The sequence below is a fragment of the Rhinopithecus roxellana genome, chromosome 10, assembly GCF_007565055.1.
Source record: "Rhinopithecus roxellana isolate Shanxi Qingling chromosome 10, ASM756505v1, whole genome shotgun sequence".
Lineage (NCBI taxonomy): Eukaryota > Metazoa > Chordata > Mammalia > Primates > Cercopithecidae > Rhinopithecus > Rhinopithecus roxellana.
Genome location: NC_044558.1, coordinates 82,577,622 through 82,598,108, shown reverse-complemented (window position 1 = coordinate 82,598,108; position 20,487 = coordinate 82,577,622). Strand labels below are relative to the sequence as shown.

Below are 20,487 nucleotides of genomic sequence, written 5' to 3'. Positions count from 1 at the left end.
GGCCTGAGATCGGATGAAGCTCACAGCCACGATTTGGGTTACACATTTGAAAATCAGGGGGCTTCCATATTGCAGTCTTGAGTTCGGTCTCCCTGGGAAGGTGGGGCCACCAGCCCCATGCCCCCGTTGCACGGATCAGCTGGAGCAGAATCCCGGCTTCCTTCCGGATGGGCCTGGGTCCATGTCCGCGCTCACTGCCCAGATCTCTCTGGCCCTTACGGACACGAGTTTGCGACCTCTGAGTCACTGGGTGGGCTCGTCGAAAAGACCCGGGCGTCTCACTCTGGAGCTCACAGTCGTACGGAGAAGACAGGACCAGCCGGGGAGGAGGGCGGCGCGTGCGAGGGTCGCCTTCTTCCCAGGGCACTGGGGGCGTGGGTGCTGCGGCAGCGCGCCGAAAGGGCAGCCTTGGAAGCGGGCGCAGCTTCGGCAGACACAGGCCTGAGGGGCTGCGGAGCTCGAGGGCTGGCGCCAGGCTGCAGGTCACGGCCTCGCCCCGGCGCCCCTCCTTGCCTCTGCGGGAGGTGGGCGCGCCCAAGGCGGAACCTGGGGCGTCAGAACGAAAGGCAGCGGCGCCGCGCTTCCCGGCCGGACAGCCTCCAGCGCAGCGCCCCGGCCGGAAGCCGCCTCGCCGCCGCTTCCTCTCGAGAAGGCGTGGGGCGGGCTGTCCAGCCCGCAGGGCGGTCAAGGTGGGAACGGAACAACCCCATGGGACCCCTTGAGGCGGCAAGGCCGCGGAGGGCGCGGGGCTGGAGGGTAGGAGAGCGCGGGAAAGCGCCCCAGACGCCACTCGCGGCGGACTGCGGCCGGTTCCCAGGAGCTCCGAGCCGGGTGCGCGGGCGTGGGGCCTCCGGGCGGGGGCGGGCCCTTAATAGGCGCCGCTGCGGGGACTGGAGTAGGCCTGAGAAGCCGGAGTCCCCAGCATTGGGGGTGGGTGAGGATCGCTTATTTTCCCGGGGCGGTGACGGATACTGGGCGTCGCGAGGCCCCAACCCCGCTAGAGCCGCCCTTGGAGCCCGCCCGTGGCCGGCTTGGGGGGCTTCGGCTCAAGCGCGTCCTCCCCGTCGCCAGCCCGCGGCGCCATGGCTCACGTCGGCTCCCGCAAGCGCTCGAGGAGTCGCAGCCGGTCCCGGGGACGGGGGTCGGAAAAGAGAAAGAAAAAGAGCAGGAAGGACGCCTCCGCATCCCAAGGTCGCAAGGCCAGCACGGCCCTCCGGGCGGAGGGTGAGGACCACAGGCATCGGGGAGAGGAGGCGCAGCCACTTCCCGGGGAGGTCGGGGCGGGCAGCAGTCGGGGACGCTCAGTCATGCCTCTGTGCATCCGGGCCTGAGATGTGAGGGCCAGGCGCCGCGGGAGCCGGGAAGGGGTTCCTCCGGGAAGCTCCATCTCTGTTGTGGAAAGCCCGGCAGGAGGCGCTCACCCTGTAGATGGCCTGTGCCTGCCCCAGGCCAGAGTAGGGGACGAAGGTTTACCTCTTCCCCTGCTGGCATTCTAGCCTCACCTTCTCCCTGCATCACAGAGAGAAGCAAGCACAAGGCCCGGAGGAGACCACGATCCAGCTCTTCCTCCTCCTCTTCCAGTTCTTCTAGCTCCTCTTCTTCCTCCTCGTCCTCCTCCTCTTTCTCCAGTGATGGCCGGAAGAAGCGGGGGAAGTACAAGGACAAGAAGAGGAAGAAAAAAAAGAAGAGGAAGAAGCTGAAGAAGAAGGGCAAGGAGAAGGTGGAAGCACAGCAGGTGGAGGCTCTGCCGGGCCCCTCGCTGGACCAGTGGCACCGATCAGCTGGGGAGGAAGAGGATGGCCCAGGTACTGTGCCGCCCAGCACCTGAGAGGGAGAAGGTCCCTTGCCAAGGTCTGGCCACCACCTCCATCTTCCCTTCCAGTCCTGACGGATGAGCAGAAGTCCCGAATCCAGGCCATGAAGCCCATGACCAAGGAGGAGTGGGATGCCCGGCAGAGCATAATCCGCAAGGTGGTGGACCCCGAGACAGGGCGCACCAGGTGGGGCGCCCTCGGCCTGACTTACACCGCAGGGTCTGGGAGTGTTGGCCGAAGATGTGTGCTCTCGGGAGGAGCGGGGCCGGGCGGGGGTGCTGCTGCCTGAAAAAGGCCAAATGTGGGCAAAAATACCATCACTTGGAGTAAGCAGTTGTAGGGGCTGGAAGGGCCTGGAGGAGGCTTTTCAAAGGGCTGTTGTTGGCGGGGCTGAGGCTGGCAAGGTGGAGCCCAGCTCGGCTGCCTTCACCAGGGAGAGTGGGTGAGGGCCCACGGTCTGCCCCCTCAAGGCTGCGGGGCAGGAGCCTGGGATCCCTCTGCCGGCTGCTTCTGGTTCTGCTCCTTTGGCATTAGGGGAGCTATCCCTTGCTGAATGGAGACCCTCCCACCCCCAGGCTAATTAAGGGAGATGGTGAGGTCCTAGAGGAAATCGTAACCAAAGAACGACACAGAGAGATCAACAAGGTGGGTGTGGCCCCTCTGCCTGCCATCCACCCCAAGCTCTGTTTGTGATGTTCCCCTCCTCCTCTGTGCTTTCTTCCCCAGCAAGCCACCCGAGGGGACGGCCTGGCTTTCCAGATGCGAGCTGGGTTGCTTCCCTGAGGGCCCCGGCTGGCCAAGGCCTGTGGACGGTGCTGGCGACCCGGCCTGGGCAGGCTTCAGGGTGCCAGTGGGAAGCCTGATGGGTGCTGGTGGCTTTCCCCCGTGGATTGGCCTCTGGCCCAGCCCAGCCTCTTCTCAGGGGCAGGGGGTGGAGGATGGGGTCACCGGCCTGCTCGGCACCCCCATCTGAAGCAGCAACACTTCTTAGCTATTAAAGGCTCTCTGGTTAGAGACTTTCTCTGTTCTGTGGCTTTTTGTGCTGAGGGGGAGGGAAGGATGCTACATGACTGCCAGGGAAAAACAAGGGCTCCGAGAGCTTTCGGGAAAAGCTGGGGTGTCCTCTGGTGGTAGTGAGCACAGGCCACACCAGCGCCTGAGCCCTTCTCATCTTCAGGTCAGCCTGCCTGGACCAGACGCCACGCCAGCTGAACCCCAAACCCAGAGAGCTGGCTCTGAAATGCCATGCACTGAGGCATGGAGAGAGACGGCTTCCCCTGCCATGTTCATTCCACAGATCACAACAGTGCAGAGCCAGGTGCTGGGGCCGGGTGGCCTGTGTGGGAGGCCTGGCTCCTACTGCCCAGCTGTGTTCTCCACTCTGAGGCAGGGAGGCTCACGGCACCCGCTTCACGGGGGGTCTGTGAGGGCAAACTGAGTTCCAGCCCAGGAAGGAGCTAGATAATCAGGCTAGGCCCAGAGTCAGCCCTGCACGAATGTGTTGGCGTCACTGTGTCACTAACATTACTGTTCCATGCCCCCATCCCACCATGCCCCACGGTCGCCAGTGCAGTAAAGAGACCCAGAAGGAAGCCTTCCCGCTTCTTTAATTGGTGTAAGAGACATGACGTATACAGAGCACACTCAGGCCCAATGATGCGGGGACAGCAGGGACGGGTGGGGAGAGTGGGGATGCTGCTCACACATGGCCCAGAGAGACAGATGGCACATGGACAGACCAGACAGGAGGGGCTGAGACGTGAAGGCTGTGATGGGGCGGGCAGTGGGACTCAGACCGAGCCAGGGAGGGGTGAGGGTCTCTGCTGAATCCCTCTTTAGAAATCAAAGAGAAGGCAGGTGGTGGGGCCTGGGGCCTGGGGGTGTGGTGGGAGTAGGACTAAGGCTTCTATTCTAACAGGCCTGGGGGGTGGCAGTCAGCAAGGCCTGCCTCACCCTTTGGTTATGACTGGTCAGGCCTGAGCTCTGCAGCTCAGCACCCAACTCTGTAAACATTTTTGGTATTTTTAAAGGACGTTGCCTTCCCTCTCTTAGTTTCAGAAAGACTGGTGCTTCCTCAAGAGGAGAATGTGCCAAAAGGAATCTGAAGGGAGGAGGAAAGCAGACCTGGATGCAGAAGAGACTTCCCATGGGGGACAGGCTGCCCACCTCGCCATCTATGGCTGAGGGCCGCTGGGAGAGCCCCAGGGGACTATTGCTGTTGTCCTTGGCGTGGCTGGCGGCTGGGCAGGCAGGTGGGGAGCGAGGAGCCGAGGAGCCGTGGGGGAGCTGCCCCCTAGGGAGAGGCTGAGCCCACTGCCCACAGGGCCTCCCGGCCTTTATTGCAGGAGGGCCCGAGACTCTTCCAGGTGCTTCTCTGGATGGCTGGTCACCGAGGCAGCAGGCAAGACAAGATGAGGTGGGGCCGAGAGTGGAGGAGGCACTGGCCACAGGGCCCCTGACCAGGGCTGTGATTGTCGGGCCAAGCGACTTCCCGCTGGGAGCAGGGGTGTCAGATATTGCACTTTCACTGCAATAGTTACATGAAAACTTGGTCCATAAAATAATCGTTGCTTTATACATAATGCCTGAAACAACAACAAAAAGCTACATCTTAAATATGAATAAACCCTGAAGGTTCCATCCCTCCAGACATTTTTCTCTGCACAAAATAAATAGCTTTCACTCTGTATAGACCCACTTTTGCAGAACATTTACACGACCCTTTGGCTGTACATATCTACACACAAGAAAAAGTTAACATCACTCTGTGCACCTCCCCAGCCCCGTCCACGCGGCCCAACGCCAGGCCCAGGTCAGCCGTAGCTTCTTGGGGACGTAGCCTGTTCGCTGGACAAAGGCTGAGGCCAGGCAGGCTCTCCCACCTCAGGGAAAGCCGAGGAGCAGCAGAGGGGCCACTGGAGCTGGCCATTGAGCGCCACAGCCAAGGTACGCTTGGTGCTGGGGAGAGAGGGCAGACGGTCAGACCCAGCGTGCAGGACAGCATGGTCCTTGTTCAGGTGAGAAATGAAGTCATGGCTGCCTGCCCTGAAGCTGACAAAGCAAGTTGTGGCTTCTTAGATTCGGCATGAAAACGGAATTGGCTTTAAAAAAACCGAAGTGTGTGCCCCACCCACCCCAGAGTAGAAATTCAGTGGGATTGCCGGGGGCCGGGTGAGGCAAGGAGCCCATGCCTCGCTGAGTGGGCAGGAGCAGGGCCCACGGGACCCAGAACCAGGCTGGACTCCGTCACAGTGCTGGGTGTTTTCAGTGTGGAGGGGCTGCTCTCAGTACTGAAAGAGTTAAGAAAAGGAAGCAGCCAAGGATTGCTCATTTAAAAAAACCTCATAGAAATCAGATTGAGAAGTAGAAAGGCGTAGAAACGTGGGCGGGCGGCCTTGACTGATGGCAGGGAGCGGAAGAGGCGGCCAGGCCCGTCCAGCCTGTGGCCTGAGGCTGGAAACAACACTGGCCTGGGCTCCAGGCAGGGCAGGCGGACAGGTGGGCAGGGTCCGGGGTGCAGAAATTAAGATACGGCCTTTCTCTCCTGCTTGCACGAGGCTCTGCCGCACTGGAGCCTTCAGTGTGGTTGTAGGTCCTGGGTCAGCAGGTACTGAGTTTCATGCATGTCAACGGGTCTGTAGCCATAGGAGGTGGCAATGGGTCTCCGCTCTCAAAAATCAGTGCAAAACCAGTGAGGTTGAACAGTTGAGAAACTCGAGTTAACAAGATGCAGGCTGGACCCCTGTTGGAGCTGCTACCAAATGGGAGGGGACCTGGGAGTGAGGGTGGCCAGTGAATTGGGAGGTGGCAGGCTGGGCTTGGGCCCACACCTGGCACCAGGACACTTGGAGATCCACGCAGGGCAAAATGTCTGGGAGAGCCTCCCAGGCCAGTCTGAGTGGGGAGTCCTGGTCCCTCTGCCATCCTGGGGCTGGTGGTCCCTGCCAGCTTCCATGACAAGCTGGACCCGTCAGGCCTGAGGACGTGAGGCAGGGCAGGGAGCACTGTGTGGTGTGGCCCGTGTCCTCTGCAAGGCCCTGGGACAAGCTCCCTGGCCCACGTCTCTGCATGTACCCAGGCCAGGCCTCCTAGCACCATGGAGACCTCGTACTGCACTCAGGGTGCCCTACTTGGGGCCCGTGGCCGCCCCCGGCTCCAGGCGGCCAGTCATGGCGCGGCCCCAGCAGCCGGCCGCCATGCTCATGCTGCGCTGGCCCCGCTGCTCGCCATCTGCCTGGCTCTGTGTCCGCTCGTGCCGGTGGCTGGGCCTGCTGGGCTGGGCCGAGATGGTGCGAAGCAGGTGGTTGCGAGAACGCAGGAAGTCACCCTGGCCAGGCAGGCCGAAGCTGCCCTTGCGCAGCGCCATGCGGGTGGCTGTGTTGCGAGCAGGCCGCGCCCGGTGGCTGTACTTCAGCTGCGCCAGGTGGGCTGCGTAGCCGTCCGTGATGAACTGCGGGGGCAGTGAGGACGGCTGTCACAGGCCGGGGCTCCCTGAGCTGCCCGCCTGCACCCGCCTTACAATGCACCTGCTCACCTGGCACTGCTGCTGCAGCTTCTTGGTGGGCCGGCCCACGATGTAGATCTGCATGGGGGATAGGCTGATGGCGCTGTAGACCGCCACGTCCTTGGTGGAGCCGTAGGCCGCATGCACGCGCAGGTGCAGCTGTGGGGAGACTGGCATGGGCACAGGCACCATGGTCCCTCTGCCGCCACCCCTGTCCTGCCCCCATCCTCCCGGGCCCCACCTCGGAGATGAGCAGCTTCAGGAAGTTGGCCTTGTGCCGCAGCGGGTCATGCACCAGGCCATCACAGAAGGACACCACGCCGTGGGGGAAGTTGTGCTGGGCCAGCCACGCCACCACCCGCTGCTTCTGCATGTCGGGTCGGCCCGTCACGTAGATGATGAGGTAGCCCAGGTCCTGCCAGTGCCTGGGGGTGAGGGGTAGGCCTGGGTGTCTCACGGCCACCCCTTCCTCGCTCCTGGGCCTCCCTGTCTCCTGCCCAGCCAGGGCCCACTTGGGCCATTGGAAAGCACATCTGATAGAGCTCAGACAGTGACCATGACAATGGTGACAATGACGGTGCCGCAGCAGGTCCTTGGGTGCTTGCACCGGGCGGCAGATGCCCCTGCTGTGGTGTCCCTGGCTTACCAGCCTCACTTTCCAGATGCAGGAATTGGAAGCCGACATTGAGACGTGACATCGCTTGCCCAAGGTGACATAGCTGATAATTGGGGGTGCCGGGCTCTGAACTGAGGTCATCAAGGCCCAGTGCCTGAGCCAAGCGTCCCCCACAGAGGTTCCCCTGTCCTCCTCCACTTGGCTGGCAGGAGCCCCTGAGCCCACACACCTTGCTACAGCCCTTTTGTGCCCCTCCGGGCCACTCACCGCACCACGTCCACGGCCCCGGCCCGCACCTTGGGGTCACTGCCCATGATGGACACGCTAGCGGCAAAGGAACCGTCGATGCTGAAGACCACGAACTCTGTGCCCTTGGGCAGCACAGTGATGTAGCTGTCGGCAAACGTGTGGTCTCCCCTGGCAGGTGGTGGGGTGCTCATCAGAACCACCCAGAGCCTCGCCCTGCCCACCCCGCCCACCCAGTGCAGGCATATACCTGACCACCATCTTGATGGGGTAGACACCCACGCCCAGGCGGTGCGACTCAGGGATGGTGTAGGAGACACGCCCACTGTTGTTGGTCACCAGCGTATCCAGGTAGAGCCACTCGCCCGAGGGTGGCTGGGTCATGATGTGCACATCCACCTGGGCCCAGCAGGCTGGTCACGGGCTGGCTGTGTCTGGCCTCCCCACCCCCTGCACCCTGGCCAGAGGGCAGCAGGGAGCTCCCCAAAGTCCCTCCATGTTACCCCTACCTGCCATGTCCTTACCTTCTCCCCAGTCAGGGTGACCATGTCCAGGGGCCCATACATGAACCTGCCCGTCAGAACCTGGGGGCCGTCCTCATTGGCGAGGGCATCATTGATCCGGTGGTTGGCCGTCACGTTCTGTGGAGGGAGCAGCAAGCCCGGGTCAGGGGTCAGAGGGCACCCCAGGTGCCTGTGTTCTGCTCAAGCTCTGTGGGCCTGAGGGGCAGGCTTGAGCTGTGAGCTGCACAGCCCACGTCCAAGTCTGGATCAGACACGATGACGGGGCCTTGGAAAAAACTAGGAAGCCTTGCTCCCCTCCTGTCTGTGAAGTGGGCTGACAGCTCCAGCCTCATGGCCCTGGAAGGTACATAAGACTGCAGGCTTCCCTGCAACTCAGTTTCCTCATCTGGACATGGAGGCTGGTGACAGGGTGACAACGTGGGGGCCTGGGCGCCCGGGGGACCCTCACCCGCAGCTTCACGTGGGTCCGCTTGCGCTGCCACTTCTCTCTTGGCTTGGAGGGGGTGAACACCGACACTTCCTTGCCATCCAGCTCCAAGATGCTGGAGTTGTCATGCCTCATGACCTGGGAAGAGGGGACAGGGCAGGGCCATGGGGCAGATGGCACCCTGGGGCTTCCTGCCCTAGGAGGAGGAGGCCCAATGCCCAGGAGCAAGAGGAGCCTGTGGGTTGTAGGGTGCGATCTTCAACCCACTACCATTTGCCCAGTAGTCCTCAGATCCCTGTTCGTTCACCTGACGAATGTGTAGATATGTTCCCTCCATCCCAATGTCCTTAAAAGCCTGAACACACCCCAGCATAAAGGTGCCTTCCTCTTGCTTGCTCTGTGATCTGATGGGGTTGGAGGAGTGTCCTCACTGTCTCCTCGTCTGTGAAACGGGGCCCTGTTATGGGTGTTGTCACTCAGGGCCCTCCTGGGAGGCCCGGGGCCCCCGGTACCTGTCTCAGCAGGAAGGAGACCACGTCTGTTGACTCCCAGTAGCTGGCGTGGAAGAGGTGAGGCAGAGCCACAGTGGGGAAGGCCGTGAGGGCATCAGGGCAGTACAGGGCATAGTCGATCCGCTTCTGGCCCCACCACTTTGCAGCGACTGCCAGGAGGGGCCGTGATTGGGCTGGGGCTGTATAGCCCCAGACAGGGACCCCAAAGGGTCACTCGGCCCCTCTGGCCTGCTCAGCCCAGCCCAGACCCCCCACCAGCTATAGCCAAAGTGAATCTTCTCCCAGGCTGGGAGTGAGGCAAGCGGGAGGGAGCGCAGGCAGAAGCACACAGACCCAGGCCAGTGGTGAGTGCCAGCCCTGCTGAGGGGCTCCCGTGGTTGCATGGGGGGACCAGTCGGAATCTGTGGGATGGTACCAGCTGTCCCTGGTCCCTTGCTGACTCTGGTGACCCTCTGCCCTGTGGCAACTCCATCGCTGCCCTCTCTGGGCCACTCCTGGTCTCCCGTCTTCCCCCTAGGCCTCAAGACTGGGAAAGGCTGCACAGAGGTGGGGTTACAATTCCTGACCCCCAGGGCAAGGGTGCTGCCCTCCTCGCACCTGGAACACCCCACGAGCCCTGAGGCACAGCAGTGTGGGTGGGGAAGCCTGGGCCTCCAGATGGATGGTCCTGGTGCATCCGGCTCTGCCACTAGGGGCTTGGAGAGGGCAACCTTCCTGAACGAGACGAGCTTGTAAAGTGCCTCCTGGGCTGTCCGCGGGAGGGAGGGGCCCAGCAGCAGGGCCTGCTTTACAGGTCCGGGCTTCCCTAGGTTCTGCCCACAGCTTTCCTCGGAGCTTCCTTGGTCCTCATCTGGCCTCATTCCAGCTCTGTCAGGTCCCCGGTCCCCCCACCCCACTAGACAATGACACCAGCTCCCACCTCCTCCCTGGATGGCCAAGTCCTCCCAGCCCAACCTCCAGCTCCCTGTTAGGCTGAAGCAGGGGTCCAGGTGGGCAGAGCCTGGTGGTGAGGGGTGCTCAGCAGCAGAGTGACCCCCCAGTGAGGGGAAAGCGTGTGGGGTGGTACCTTCTCTGATGTCCAGCTCAGGGAGGCCGGGGGCCCTCTCCAGGCTGGGGCTCGCCTGCCTGGCTGGAGGGTGGGGGCCAGGGGTGATAGGGCGGGGTGGGGGCAGGGCGAGCAGGGACAGACGCCTGACGCTGGGGGTATGGCTGAGCGCATCGGGGGCCTCTGAGAAGCAAGAGCAATGGATGGCTCAGCCACATGGGGGGCCACCACGCTGCCATGTCTGTCGGGGCCAGGCAGGACACTGGGACAGTGCCAGGCCTGCGGCTATCAAGAGTGGGCCCCTTGGCCCTCCTCACGGATGAACACAACTGCTAGAAACCCCCATCCCAGCCTCAGCCCCTGCATAGCCACGCTGACTGCAGCTGTGAGAATCCCTGGCCCAGCACGGGGGGCAGCCACTTGGCAGGGACTGAGAAGGGAACCCAGACTCTGCTTGAAGCACCAAGAGGCTTCATGCAGGAGCCAAGCATGAGGAAGGTGGGGCCCTTCCTAATGCACCTTCCTCCAGAATCCTCCCGAGAAGGCGAAGCGTCTCAGCCTGGACACTGCAGAGTCTTTGGACTTGACCAGTCTCTGCTGTGGGGCTGGTCCAGGCAATGCAGGTGCCCAGCAGCCTCCCTCCCTCTACCCACCAGGTGCCAGCAGCATCCCTCCCCAGCTTCAGCAGCTAGAAATGCTCCGAGACCTGGCCATCAGCTGTCCCCTGTGGGCACGATGGCCCTGGCTGAGGAGGGTGAGGGGCCTGGTGCACTCACTCTGGGCAATGCTGGATGCCGTGTAGCTCTCGGCCATGCCTGACACCTGGCTGGCGATGCTGATCTCACTGGCTCGGCGGAAGCCACGACTGGCAGGGGCAGGGCTGGGCGAGGAGGGGGTGGCATGCTCTTGGAAGGCCACATTGTGGGTCTGGAGCACATCTGCTGCAGGTGGACAAGGACCAGAGGCCAGGTAAGAGAGGCCCTGCCCAGCCCTGCCCAGCCCCAGAGCAGTCGGGGAGCCAGTGTGTCAGGGTCCAGTGTGTGCCTAGGCTGGGGGCCAGGCAGCAGCTGTGCCAGAGCCACCTGCTCAGGGCCGTGAGAGGGAGGGGCCCAGAGCTTCAGCAGGTGAGGAGGAGGAGGCTGGGGCAGGGTGGACTGAAGAATGGACACAGACACAGGGCAGGGAGGCGTGGCAGCTGGGCTCAACCTCAGTCACCCTCCTGCCCCCCACACACCCCTCAGCTCGTGTCCAGCAGCCCCAGCGGCTCCAGGGCCTCCAGAGCTCAGCCTGGCCTGACCTGACCCACAGCCCACAGCAAAAGCAGCGGCTCCACCCAGGTTTGCAGGGTGCTGACAACAGGTGACAACAGGGTGGCTTCCTGGGGATGCCCTGCACATGCAGAGCACAGAGAGAGGCAAGCCCTGGGCGTCCCTCACACAGGCCACAGCTAGCAGTCCCTGATGGGCGTTTGGGGACAAAGGCAGGTGCTGGGGCCTCAAGCCAGGCTCACCCAGGCCCAGGCTGAAGACAGGACAGAACGGGGAGGACGGGGATCAGTCAGACAAGCCACACCTGGATGGGGTACAGGAGGTGCCTGGGTGACCTCAGAGAGGGAAGGAGTGGGCCCTGGGGAATCCAACCCCTCACTGGGACCAGAAGCTTCCCCAGGTGAGGGGTGGGCCTGGCTGGCTCAAGGCCTCACCCCATCTCCCATCTGCTTCTGGCAGAGCCCTGGAACTGTCACTGATGTGCTGTGTGGCCCTGAGATAGCCTCTGCTGTCTCTGAGCTGCTGTGCCCCTTTGCTTTGGGTCTGCCCTGCCTCTGGCCCACAATATGTGGGAGGAGGCACCCATACCAGTTCCTCAGGGCCGTCCCGCCCAAGTCTCTGTTCCTCACCACCCAGGTCCCACCAACTCTTGAGTGGCCAAGGAGGGCATGGGTTGGGGGGTGTCCCTGAGGAATGGGTCAGCCAGCGAAGCAGACGTCACCACGAGCAGGGGAGGGTACACACACTCGGCAGAGTCCGGGCGGGGCCCGTCTTGCCAGGTGGGCGCGGGAACAGGCATACTGGTTTCCAGGAAGCTGTCCCCGTGGGGGAGAGGGGCCAGGGGGCCGCCCTCCAGGACCAGCTCAGGGTTTCTCTGCACGGTCTCGACTGGAGGCAGACGGGGAGAGAACAGAGGACAAGAACAGACACTTGCATGGGCCATCCAGACACGCTCCAACACAGAGACTCAGGGCTCTTTGAGGACCAGGACATGACAAGACGCTAGGACACACGCTGGGGCAGGGGTCGGGCCAAGCCCACCTGGACCTCCCCTGCCCCAACCCGTCTCCTGCATCCTGTCTTGGGGCCAGCCACCTGCCATGATGGGACCCAGCTGACCAGGCCCCCTACTCAGTGAGGGTCCCTGGTGGGTCCTTAGCTCTGTCTCTGCTGGGATGGAGGCTCAGCTGTGGAGAGGGGAGTCTGGTCTCATTCTGCCCCTTCCCTGCTCCAGGGACCCTGGAACAAGGCCCTGACCTGTGCCCTCCGAAAGGTGGGAACCATCATTCCTGCCTCAGGGATCAGTGCGGAGGGATGCACCACCCCCCGCCTCCCACCCCCAACCGCTGTCCACCTCTGAGAGGCATTCAGCACAGGCTGTCCCTCTCACCTGGGGAAGAACCACGTGGCATGGAGGACCTAGAGGCCAGGGAGCCACGCCTCCCCGACCTTCCCCTAGAGGAGCAGGGCGGAATGTGCCTCTCACCCAGCAGTGTGGAGCAGCCGTCCCCCAGCGGGTAGCGTTGGTAGCGGGGGACACTGAAAGGCGGCAGAGCGTGGAAGCGCCGTTCCAGCAGCGGCTCCAGGCGCGACGCTGACGGGTCCGCGGGGTGGAAGAGGTTGTAGACTTGCTGGCAGGCCGGCCGCAGCTGGAAAACTGGGGGTGGGGGTGTTGGCTGCAGAGCTGGGGCCGGCCCTGAGGAGCAGGGGTGGGGGTGGGAAATTTGGGAACTGGGCTGTCTGCTGAAAGTTAGGGAGAGACGGGGGTGTGTCTCTGTCAATTTAGGACCTGTTTCGGTCATTGTCACTTTTTTTTCAGACAGGGTCTTGCTCTGGCACCGTCTGGAGGGCAGTGGTGCGATCTTGGTTCACTGTAGCCCCAGTCTCCTGGGCTCAAGTGATCCTCCCCCCTCAGCCTCCTGAGTACCTGGGACCACAGGTATACACCACCACACCTGGCTATTTTATTTTTTGTAGAGATGGGGTCTCAGTATGTTACCCAGGCTGGTCTCAAACTCCTGGACTCAAGGCATCCTCCCACCTGGGCCTCCCAAAGCGCTGGGATTACAGGCATGAGCCCCCACGTCCAACCTCTTAATTTTTTTTTCATTGCAAAAGTTATAATGATTGTGGTAAAAAGTGGTTTGCAGTACAGAAGAGCACATGATGAAGGGCACATGGTGGAAACCCCTTCCACCCCAGGTCCCCCTGCAGCTCCAGCTCATCTTGCAGGAGCCCCACCGAGTGCTGGCTAAGGCAGCCCTGCCCTGCCTGTATGGGAAAATGTTTCTTCATCTGTCAAATGGGGCGGCAGTTCCAACCACATCATGGAGTTAAGGAGATCACGTGAATGTAAGGATGTGTTAATTATCAGTACTATATCTCACTTTTAGAGGGACATAAACCGGAACATATGCTATGCCTTCTGAACTTTGTCTTTTCTTCCTGCTTAACACAACAAATGCTGGCGTCTTTCATGTGAGCATGCATAGTTTCTCCTTGCTCTTTTTCAGGGGAGGCAGGTACTCCACTGTGTGACTGTGCCAGAATTGATTTAACCAGTCCCCTCCAAATAGATGGACATTTAAGTTGGTTCTGGTTTTTCACAGTGACACATAATGTGACCGCAACGGCACTTCCCTAAGTCTCCATGCACCTGTGTGGGACTCTGTGGGGCTGTTCAGAGCCTGCAGTGGACGGGGCACAGGGATGCCCTCCATGGGGCTGCACCCCTTTACACCAAGTGTGAGCTGCCTTGGTTGTTGGGGTCCCTTTAAGCTACCCATTTCTCTTCCTGGCAGTGCTAGTCACCAGTTTGTGGAAGGGGAAGGGGCCTGGGTGCTGAGTCCAGAGATCTGCTTTTTTTTTTTTTTGAGACTGAGTTTCACTTTTGTTGTCCAGGCTGGAGTGTAATGGCACGATCTTGGCTCACCGCAACCTCTACCTCCCGGGTTCAAGTGATTCTCCTGCGTCAGCCTCCTGAGTAGCTGGGATTACAGATATGCGCCACCACACCCAGCTAATTTTGTAATTTTAGTAGAGATGGGGTTTCTCCATGTTGGTCAGGCTGGTCTCGAACTCCCGACCTCAGGTGATCCGCCCGCCTCGGCCTCCCAAAGTGCTGGAACTACAGGTATGAGCCACTGCGCCCAGCCAGGTCTGCATTTTTAACCTAGCACTTGGCAAACATCTAAACCTCTCTGAGCCTCAGTTTCCCCCTCTGTCATCTGGGGGTGTAACATGGGCCCTGTGTGGCTCCTCTCAGGATTGTGTGGCTTCTGGGGCTTTGCAGGCTGATCCCAGGGCACAGGGCAGGGACTGCTGCTTCAGTGATGCCCAGCTACCAGCCTGCCTGCCTTGGATAGACAGATGCACAGCTGTGGCCCCTCCAGGGCTGGGAGCCCACTATACCCAGGAGGCTTTGGGGATGCCCTGCCTCTGCATCTCTCCCTATGGGAGGACCTTGGACCTGGGAGGCTGTCTCCATCTGACTCTGGGGTGGTGCCTTTTCTCCCTGGACCTCAGCTTTCCCATCTAGGGGATGACCCTCAGCTCCCACAGGCATCCTGGAGATGAAATGAAACAGCAGGTGTCACGGACAGCCAGTGACTGAGCTGCTGAAGCAGGAGCAGAGGATAGCAAGGGGCCCTTGGTGGGGAAGACAGGAAGGAGGGCAGAAACAGGCCTGGGATGTGGCCATGATCTCGTCACAGGGGTCCACTGAGACCCCCCACACCCACCCAGCGCATGTACCTCCCCTGCTGGGCTCTCACCATCCAGGGCTGGGATGACAGTCTTCCTCAAGGCCAGGACCAGCCCCAGGGGGCACCCGAAGAGGAAGAGGTCCGTGATCTCAAAGTCAAACCTGCCCAGGGCACCTGTGCCGTCCAGCATGGTGGAGCTGCTGGAATGGCGTGAGCAGGGCTCAGTCCTCAGCACGCTGGCATGGAGGCTGCAGTGGGGGACGCATGAGGTCACACCACAGCCCCTCGGAGTCATCAGACCTAACCTAAATAAGACTTAGCTGTCATGTGAGTGCAGCTGCCATCATCTGCCAAGACACTGCTGGTGGCAGCAGGTCCCAACCTCTCTCGGGGGCCCACTGGCTTCAGGACAGCCCTGACCTGGACCACCTGCCCCTGGTCCATTCTGCCCCCAACTCTGCCATTCCCCACCCTCACCCTCAAGACAAATTGCTCCCTCAGGCCCGAGATGGCCCTTAGTGTATATGAGACAAGGCACCCAATAAGCCACTTTCTCCTGGGCCCAGACTGGGATCCCAGGTCTCAGGCTGGGGGAACCTCAGGCAGAGACCCCGGGCCTCCCGTTGGCCATCGCGGGGGATGCTCCTCCCTCTTGGAGCCTCTTCCTGCACCCAGAGGCGAGCCCCAGCCACCCAGCCCTGCCCACCTGGACAGGAAGGCCTGGTGCTGCTGGATGGTGTCTAGCTCATAGGTGGACGAGTCGCTCCTCTTGCGGGGCAGCTGCCTTTTGGGGTCCTCGGGGCCATTGCTGCGGGGGATGTCGACGTTGCTTCGGCTCAGGTGCCGACTGCTCTCCAGGCTGGAGCCACCACTACTGCCACCACCACCACTGTTGCCACCACCGGAGCAGTGTGCTGCATTCACCAGAATGCCCGGGGACAGCATGTCGTTGTCCTGGAATGGCCCCATGGAGGCTCACTGCCAGGTGGCCGCTGGCCTAATCCCTTCTCCAGCATCCTGGAAGCTGCCTCGTCCCTCCTAACCCCAGGCCCAGTGGCCACAGTCCAGCCGGCCTCTTGCCAAACCAGAGGGGAGGGCCCCTGTTCCCTTCCATCCCCCCACCCACAAGCCACCCTGGACCTCACTGGTCTACAGGCCATTTGTCACTGTGCAGCAGAGGCAGGGAAGCAGAGAGGGGTCGCCCATCCCACCTCCTAGGAACCAGATCCCACTGCCCACAGTGCCGACCCTGGTTCAGGCTCATGAAACCACCCGCATTCCTAGGCTTGGCCACGTGGCAGCTGTTCCCCTGTCCCCATGCACCTGCCCTGCTGCCTCTGGGCACCTGCGCTGCCAACCTCTGCCCTTCCCATCCTTTTTTGGAGGGGTGAGGGGGGAGAGATTGTGAGAAAAACTGCTACAGCTCTTTCAGGGCCCAGGCACCTTCCCCGACTCTTCGGCCAGAATGCGTTGGGCTTCCTCAGCTCACCTGCACCCCCAGCCCCTCCATAGCCCCTGCCCTGGAGGTGAGCTCTGGCAGCAGGGCTGGGGGTTCAGGGGCTTGGAAAATGTTTGTTGAATGAACGGAGCTTAATTTGGTAGAGTCCAAGCCAGTTGGACTCAGGAAGTGCTGCCAGCATTCTGCTTGGTGGGCACAGCCTGGGGCCAGGTGCAAGAACAGGCAGGGCAGCAACCCTGGGGCCATGCAGGAGGCTTCAGGCCTTGGGGAATGTCTGGGCCCCCATTTGGGTACCTGCATGCTGACCACACTGCCCCGGCGGCTGCTGCTTTGACTCTCAGACACCGGCTGGTTGCTGTAGCATAGGGCATCAAATGCCAGGATGCCCCCGACGCAGTCCCCAATCAGGCAGACCTTGGGGGAGAGGGGCCAGAGGCCTGAGCCATTCACCCACTCGCTGGAGTACAGGCTGGGGAGGCCATCACCTTCCCCTTCAGGCCAGCCCAACCTACAGAGTCTTCCATCCTCCTCCCCTCCCCAACCTCCCTGGGACTCACCTGCCCATTGAAGGTCATGCCCTCCTGGGACTTGATGAAGTCCCCATAGGCAAGGTTGGCTCGCTGAATCACTGTGGCAACCGCCTCCTGGTACTGGGGGGAGGAGGTGGCCAGCAGGGGGAGGGCAGCCAGGGGAATGTGGTCCTGACTGCTGGACAGACAGCCTTCGTCATGGCTGTAGGGGCTGAGGCTGGGGAGAGGGGCCAGTCAAGAGAGGGCAGGCGGCTCCAGCTCAGCCCAAAGGGCCCCTCTCCCCTGACCCGAGTCTCAGCCATGGACTCAGCTCACGCTAGTGATAATCGTTCCTGGCCAGGCCCTGGGTAGGCTTGGGGACCACGGTGAGTAAGACCCCATGTCTCAGAGGCAGGCCAATATCCCCACATTACACATTTGGAAACAAAGGCTCAGCCATGGGCCCAGCCCTCCTGGGACTTGAGGCTTAGCCTGCATGTATATGTTTGGGCACCTCCAGGTAGAAGGGGCTGGCTGGTGGGTCTGGACATTGGGGCAGGAGTCCTGAAACTGGGGAGCCACCTGAGGCCCAGGGGTGGGAGGAGGACAGTGCACAGCCGGAGGCTGCAGTCAAGGGCAGATGCCACTCACTTGGAGACCAGGGCAAAGGCGTCAGAGCAGACGGGCGGGCAGGGCACCAGGCGGATGGCAAGGCGGCCCAGGGCGCTGGGGTAGTGCACACGCATGACAGTGTCGAACACATTGGCGATGGTGTTGGCATCACCCTTCTTGGAACTGGGGTCCCCGGCGCCCGTATCCAGGATGGTGCCTCCGTGCAGCACCAGTAGCAGCACGTGGATCTTGGAGGGCGGTGCAGCCAGCGGCTGGCTAACCTCGTCCTGCATGGGTTGGGGGGGGCAGTGTCAGCTCCCCAGGGAACCCAGCTCCTTGCTGAGGCCCCTCTGTCACCCTTGGCGGGGGTGTGCCTGTTGCACACAGCCCAACTGTTCCCTCTAAGAACCCCAATTGGTTATTCAGTCCTGGGGTCTGGGGTTTGGCTGCCTTAACCCCTCCCCTGGGACCCTTGCTGGGACTGGAGCCTGAAGGAGGAGTCAGGGAGGTGGGCCTGTCCACTCCTCCTCCTGCAGCCCTGCCCCTGTCTGCCACCCTGACCAGGGGTGCAGAGGCCATGGAGGGAGTCCATTCCTTTGAGAGCATGAGCTCCGCTTCCTTCAGGGAGCCCAGGCAGTGGCTTCTGGGGCTTCCAGCTTTAAGGGGAGGCAGAGGCTCAGCCTGGTCTTGGCCTTGGGGGCTGCCTGCCCTGTATGTGTCTGTCTTGGCGTGAGCAGACAGGGCCACCACCAGCTCTAAGTTACAGAGGTCACCTGAGAATGGTTGGGGTCAGGGCATCCACAGCCTGGGTGCTAGCCCCTCTGTCTGCAGCTCTGAGCTCTCCCCCAAGCTACACAGGGCCTCCTCCCCAGGCCCCCACCCTAAGGCCCTGCCATTCCTGGCCTCTCTCTAAGACCAGGGTCTCCAAAAGGAGAGGTGTCCTGGTGGGGATGGAGCCCCAGCACCTTAGAGAGGAGGCCGATCAGATTTCGAGAGGTAATGACACCACCTTCCTGGAGGCCAGGCCTGCCTGTGAGGTCAAGGTGAGACCCTAGACCTGTACACCTGTGTAAGGGCTACAAACTGCTCCAGACTAGGGGACTGGGCTAATATCGCACGGTGTGTCAGTGCTAGGCTGGACTGGAACCTGAAGCCTCTGCCACAACTCAGCACTCTCCTGCCAGGCCAGGCTGTGGCCCTGTCCCCAGAGGTCACCCTCCCCTGCCCCAAGCTTCTGGTATGTGACCAGAGGATAGCAGCAGGGCCAGGGCCCGAGAGGGGCCACTGATAAGTACTTGCTGTGTCCATATGATGTCTGGGGTGTGGGGGCAGGGAAGGGAGCTGAAGGGAGAGTCCTGCCTCCAAGAACCCGAGGAGACAGATCAAGGAGCCAAAGCCATCTAGAGAGCCTATGGTGGGGACAGCTGGCCCTGAACTGGCCATGGGGTAGGGGTGGCACCAGGACCCAGGTGCCAACACAGAGGTTGGGTGGGTGGGGAGGGCAGGGGCTGGACCCAGGACTTAAGAGGCTACCAGGTGGCTGGGAGCAGTGGCTTGAGCCTGTAATCCCAGCACTTTGGGAGGCCGAGGCAGGCAGATCACTTGAGGCCAGGAGTTTGAGACCAGCCTGACCAACATAGCAAAACCCCGTTTCTACCAAAAATACAAAAATTAGCCAGGCATGGTTGTGCACATCTGTAATCCCAGCTACTCGGAAGGCTGAGGCAGGAAAATCATTTGTACCCAGGAGGCAGAGGTTGCAGTGAGCCGAGATCATGCCACTGCACTGCACACTGGGTGACAGAGTGAGTCCTGTCTCAAAAAAAAGAAAAAGAAAAAGAAAAAAAAAAGTGGCCACCAGGAAGGGCAAGGGAATGGATGGGCTGGGCCAGGAGCCACTGAGCAGCAGGAAGCCTGGTGGGTGCTGCTGAGCTGGAGGAGGAAGGCTGGGCTGCCCTCACCCCAGGAGGAGCCACGGGGCTTCCCTCTTCTTCCCAGGGGCCAGCGCAGTACCGACACTTGTCCTCACATGGGGACTAGCCACCACTGGCTGGCCTGGACACAAACATACTCAGCCCAGGGCAGAGGGGGCCACCAACTGCCCAGAACACAGGGCAGGAGGGAACAACATGAGCCCTATTGGGCTTTGACAAGGGTTTTATTTGCAGTCCAGTGAGGCAAAGGGTTTATGGAAGAAATGTCTTATGCAGCCTCCAGGACAGGGAGGTGATGTCCATTCGTACTGAGTCAACAGGGGACGGGCAGGGCTTGGCACTGGGGGCCGAGAGAATCCTGCATAGGCCTATCTGACTGGGCTCAGTCCTGGAGACGACCCAGGGGCTCCCAGAGGCCCCTGGAACACAGTCTCCCTACTACACTCAGCCTGCTTTCTCCAAGGGGACATCATGCCTCAGCCCGAGACAGGGACTCACCCTGCCCTGGGCTCTAGTGGGGGCTGAGCCCCCTGCAGCTATACAGGCATCCCCCTACTAGTGTCTCCGCAAGGCCAGGAGCAGGGGCTCCGGTTTGGGGGTTCTTGCAAGCAAATGGATTTGGCTTTGGATGGCGGTGCCCCAGAATCAGTGCTGGGTTCTGAACACACAACCCAAGGCAGATCCAGAGCCCCAGGCCCCTTCTGCCCCTCCCCTGGGGGGGCGTCAGAGCTGTGTGTGCTGCAGGTGGGGAGGGGGCTCCGTTTGCTTATCTAGACATTAAGCAGCAATTGGAATCAACTCCCCTTATTCCATGACCCCTTCTAGAAAGCCCACCTTAGCGTCAGACTGCAAAGCAGAAAACCACAGGAGGGGGAGGCTGTGTGGATGTCCCTCCTCCTCCCCCAGACCCCCCGGGGGCCCGAGTTCCCCACAGAAGTGGTGCTGCCTCCACCTTAGGCAGCTTGAGGCCAGAGCAGTGCGGTGGCCGCAGGTGATGGTGGGACAGCCCAGCTCAGCCCTGGCTCCTGTCCCAGTGCAAACAGCTCTGACGGCCCGCAGGTGGAGGAGGATGGGGCGTGAACTCCCACAGAGAACCCCCGAAGCGGACACAGGTGCTCTACCAAGACAGCTTTATTGGACACACTGAGCTCCGCCTGCCTCCCGTGGGGCCATCTTGTCGGCCACGGCCACATCACTTCTGCCTAGACGACTGTCGCTTCCTCCCTTTTCGTCTTTTTATCTTCAGGGACAGCAGACAGGCTGGGCACAAGGTGAAGATCTTATTTTTGATCTGGAATTTACAAGTTTCTCAT

At 61.4% G+C, this 20,487-nt stretch overlaps 2 protein-coding genes across 23 annotated transcripts in view; one reads left to right on the top strand and one right to left on the bottom strand.

Moving 5' to 3' along the window:
- The first annotated feature begins 6 nt into the window (after window positions 1-6).
- ARL6IP4 (ADP ribosylation factor like GTPase 6 interacting protein 4) lies at window positions 7-2,828 on the top strand. The gene is given in 8 exon segments (XM_030939059.1): window positions 7-176; window positions 179-464; window positions 496-689; window positions 1,072-1,224; window positions 1,521-1,805; window positions 1,883-2,000; window positions 2,390-2,459; window positions 2,541-2,828. Coding segments are annotated over 8 exon segments (1,326 nt in total). The 5' UTR covers window positions 7-13; the 3' UTR covers window positions 2,598-2,828.
- A 575-nt stretch (window positions 2,829-3,403) lies between these two features.
- Window positions 3,404-20,487, bottom strand: part of PITPNM2 (phosphatidylinositol transfer protein membrane associated 2) — a 171,208-nt gene continuing 154,124 nt past the window's right edge. For 8 of the 22 annotated variants that reach the window (XM_030939030.1, XM_030939037.1, XM_030939032.1 and 5 more), the window contains 17 exons: window positions 17,280-17,527; window positions 16,677-16,866; window positions 16,414-16,533; window positions 15,367-15,614; window positions 14,730-14,908; window positions 12,347-12,613; window positions 11,701-11,844; window positions 10,465-10,629; window positions 9,710-9,871; window positions 8,644-8,792; window positions 8,153-8,269; window positions 7,705-7,821; window positions 7,431-7,579; window positions 7,202-7,351; window positions 6,560-6,743; window positions 6,349-6,477; window positions 3,405-6,264 (listed from right to left, as the gene is read on the bottom strand). In XM_030939030.1, the coding sequence (XP_030794890.1) occupies window positions 5,941-6,264; window positions 6,349-6,477; window positions 6,560-6,743; window positions 7,202-7,351; window positions 7,431-7,579; window positions 7,705-7,821; window positions 8,153-8,269; window positions 8,644-8,792; window positions 9,710-9,871; window positions 10,465-10,629; window positions 11,701-11,844; window positions 12,347-12,613; window positions 14,730-14,908; window positions 15,367-15,614; window positions 16,414-16,533; window positions 16,677-16,866; window positions 17,280-17,527 (3,042 nt within the window). In that variant the 3' untranslated portion in view covers window positions 3,405-5,940. The other 14 variants (XR_004059594.1, XM_030939036.1, XM_030939041.1 and 11 more) reach the window with 14 other exon arrangements.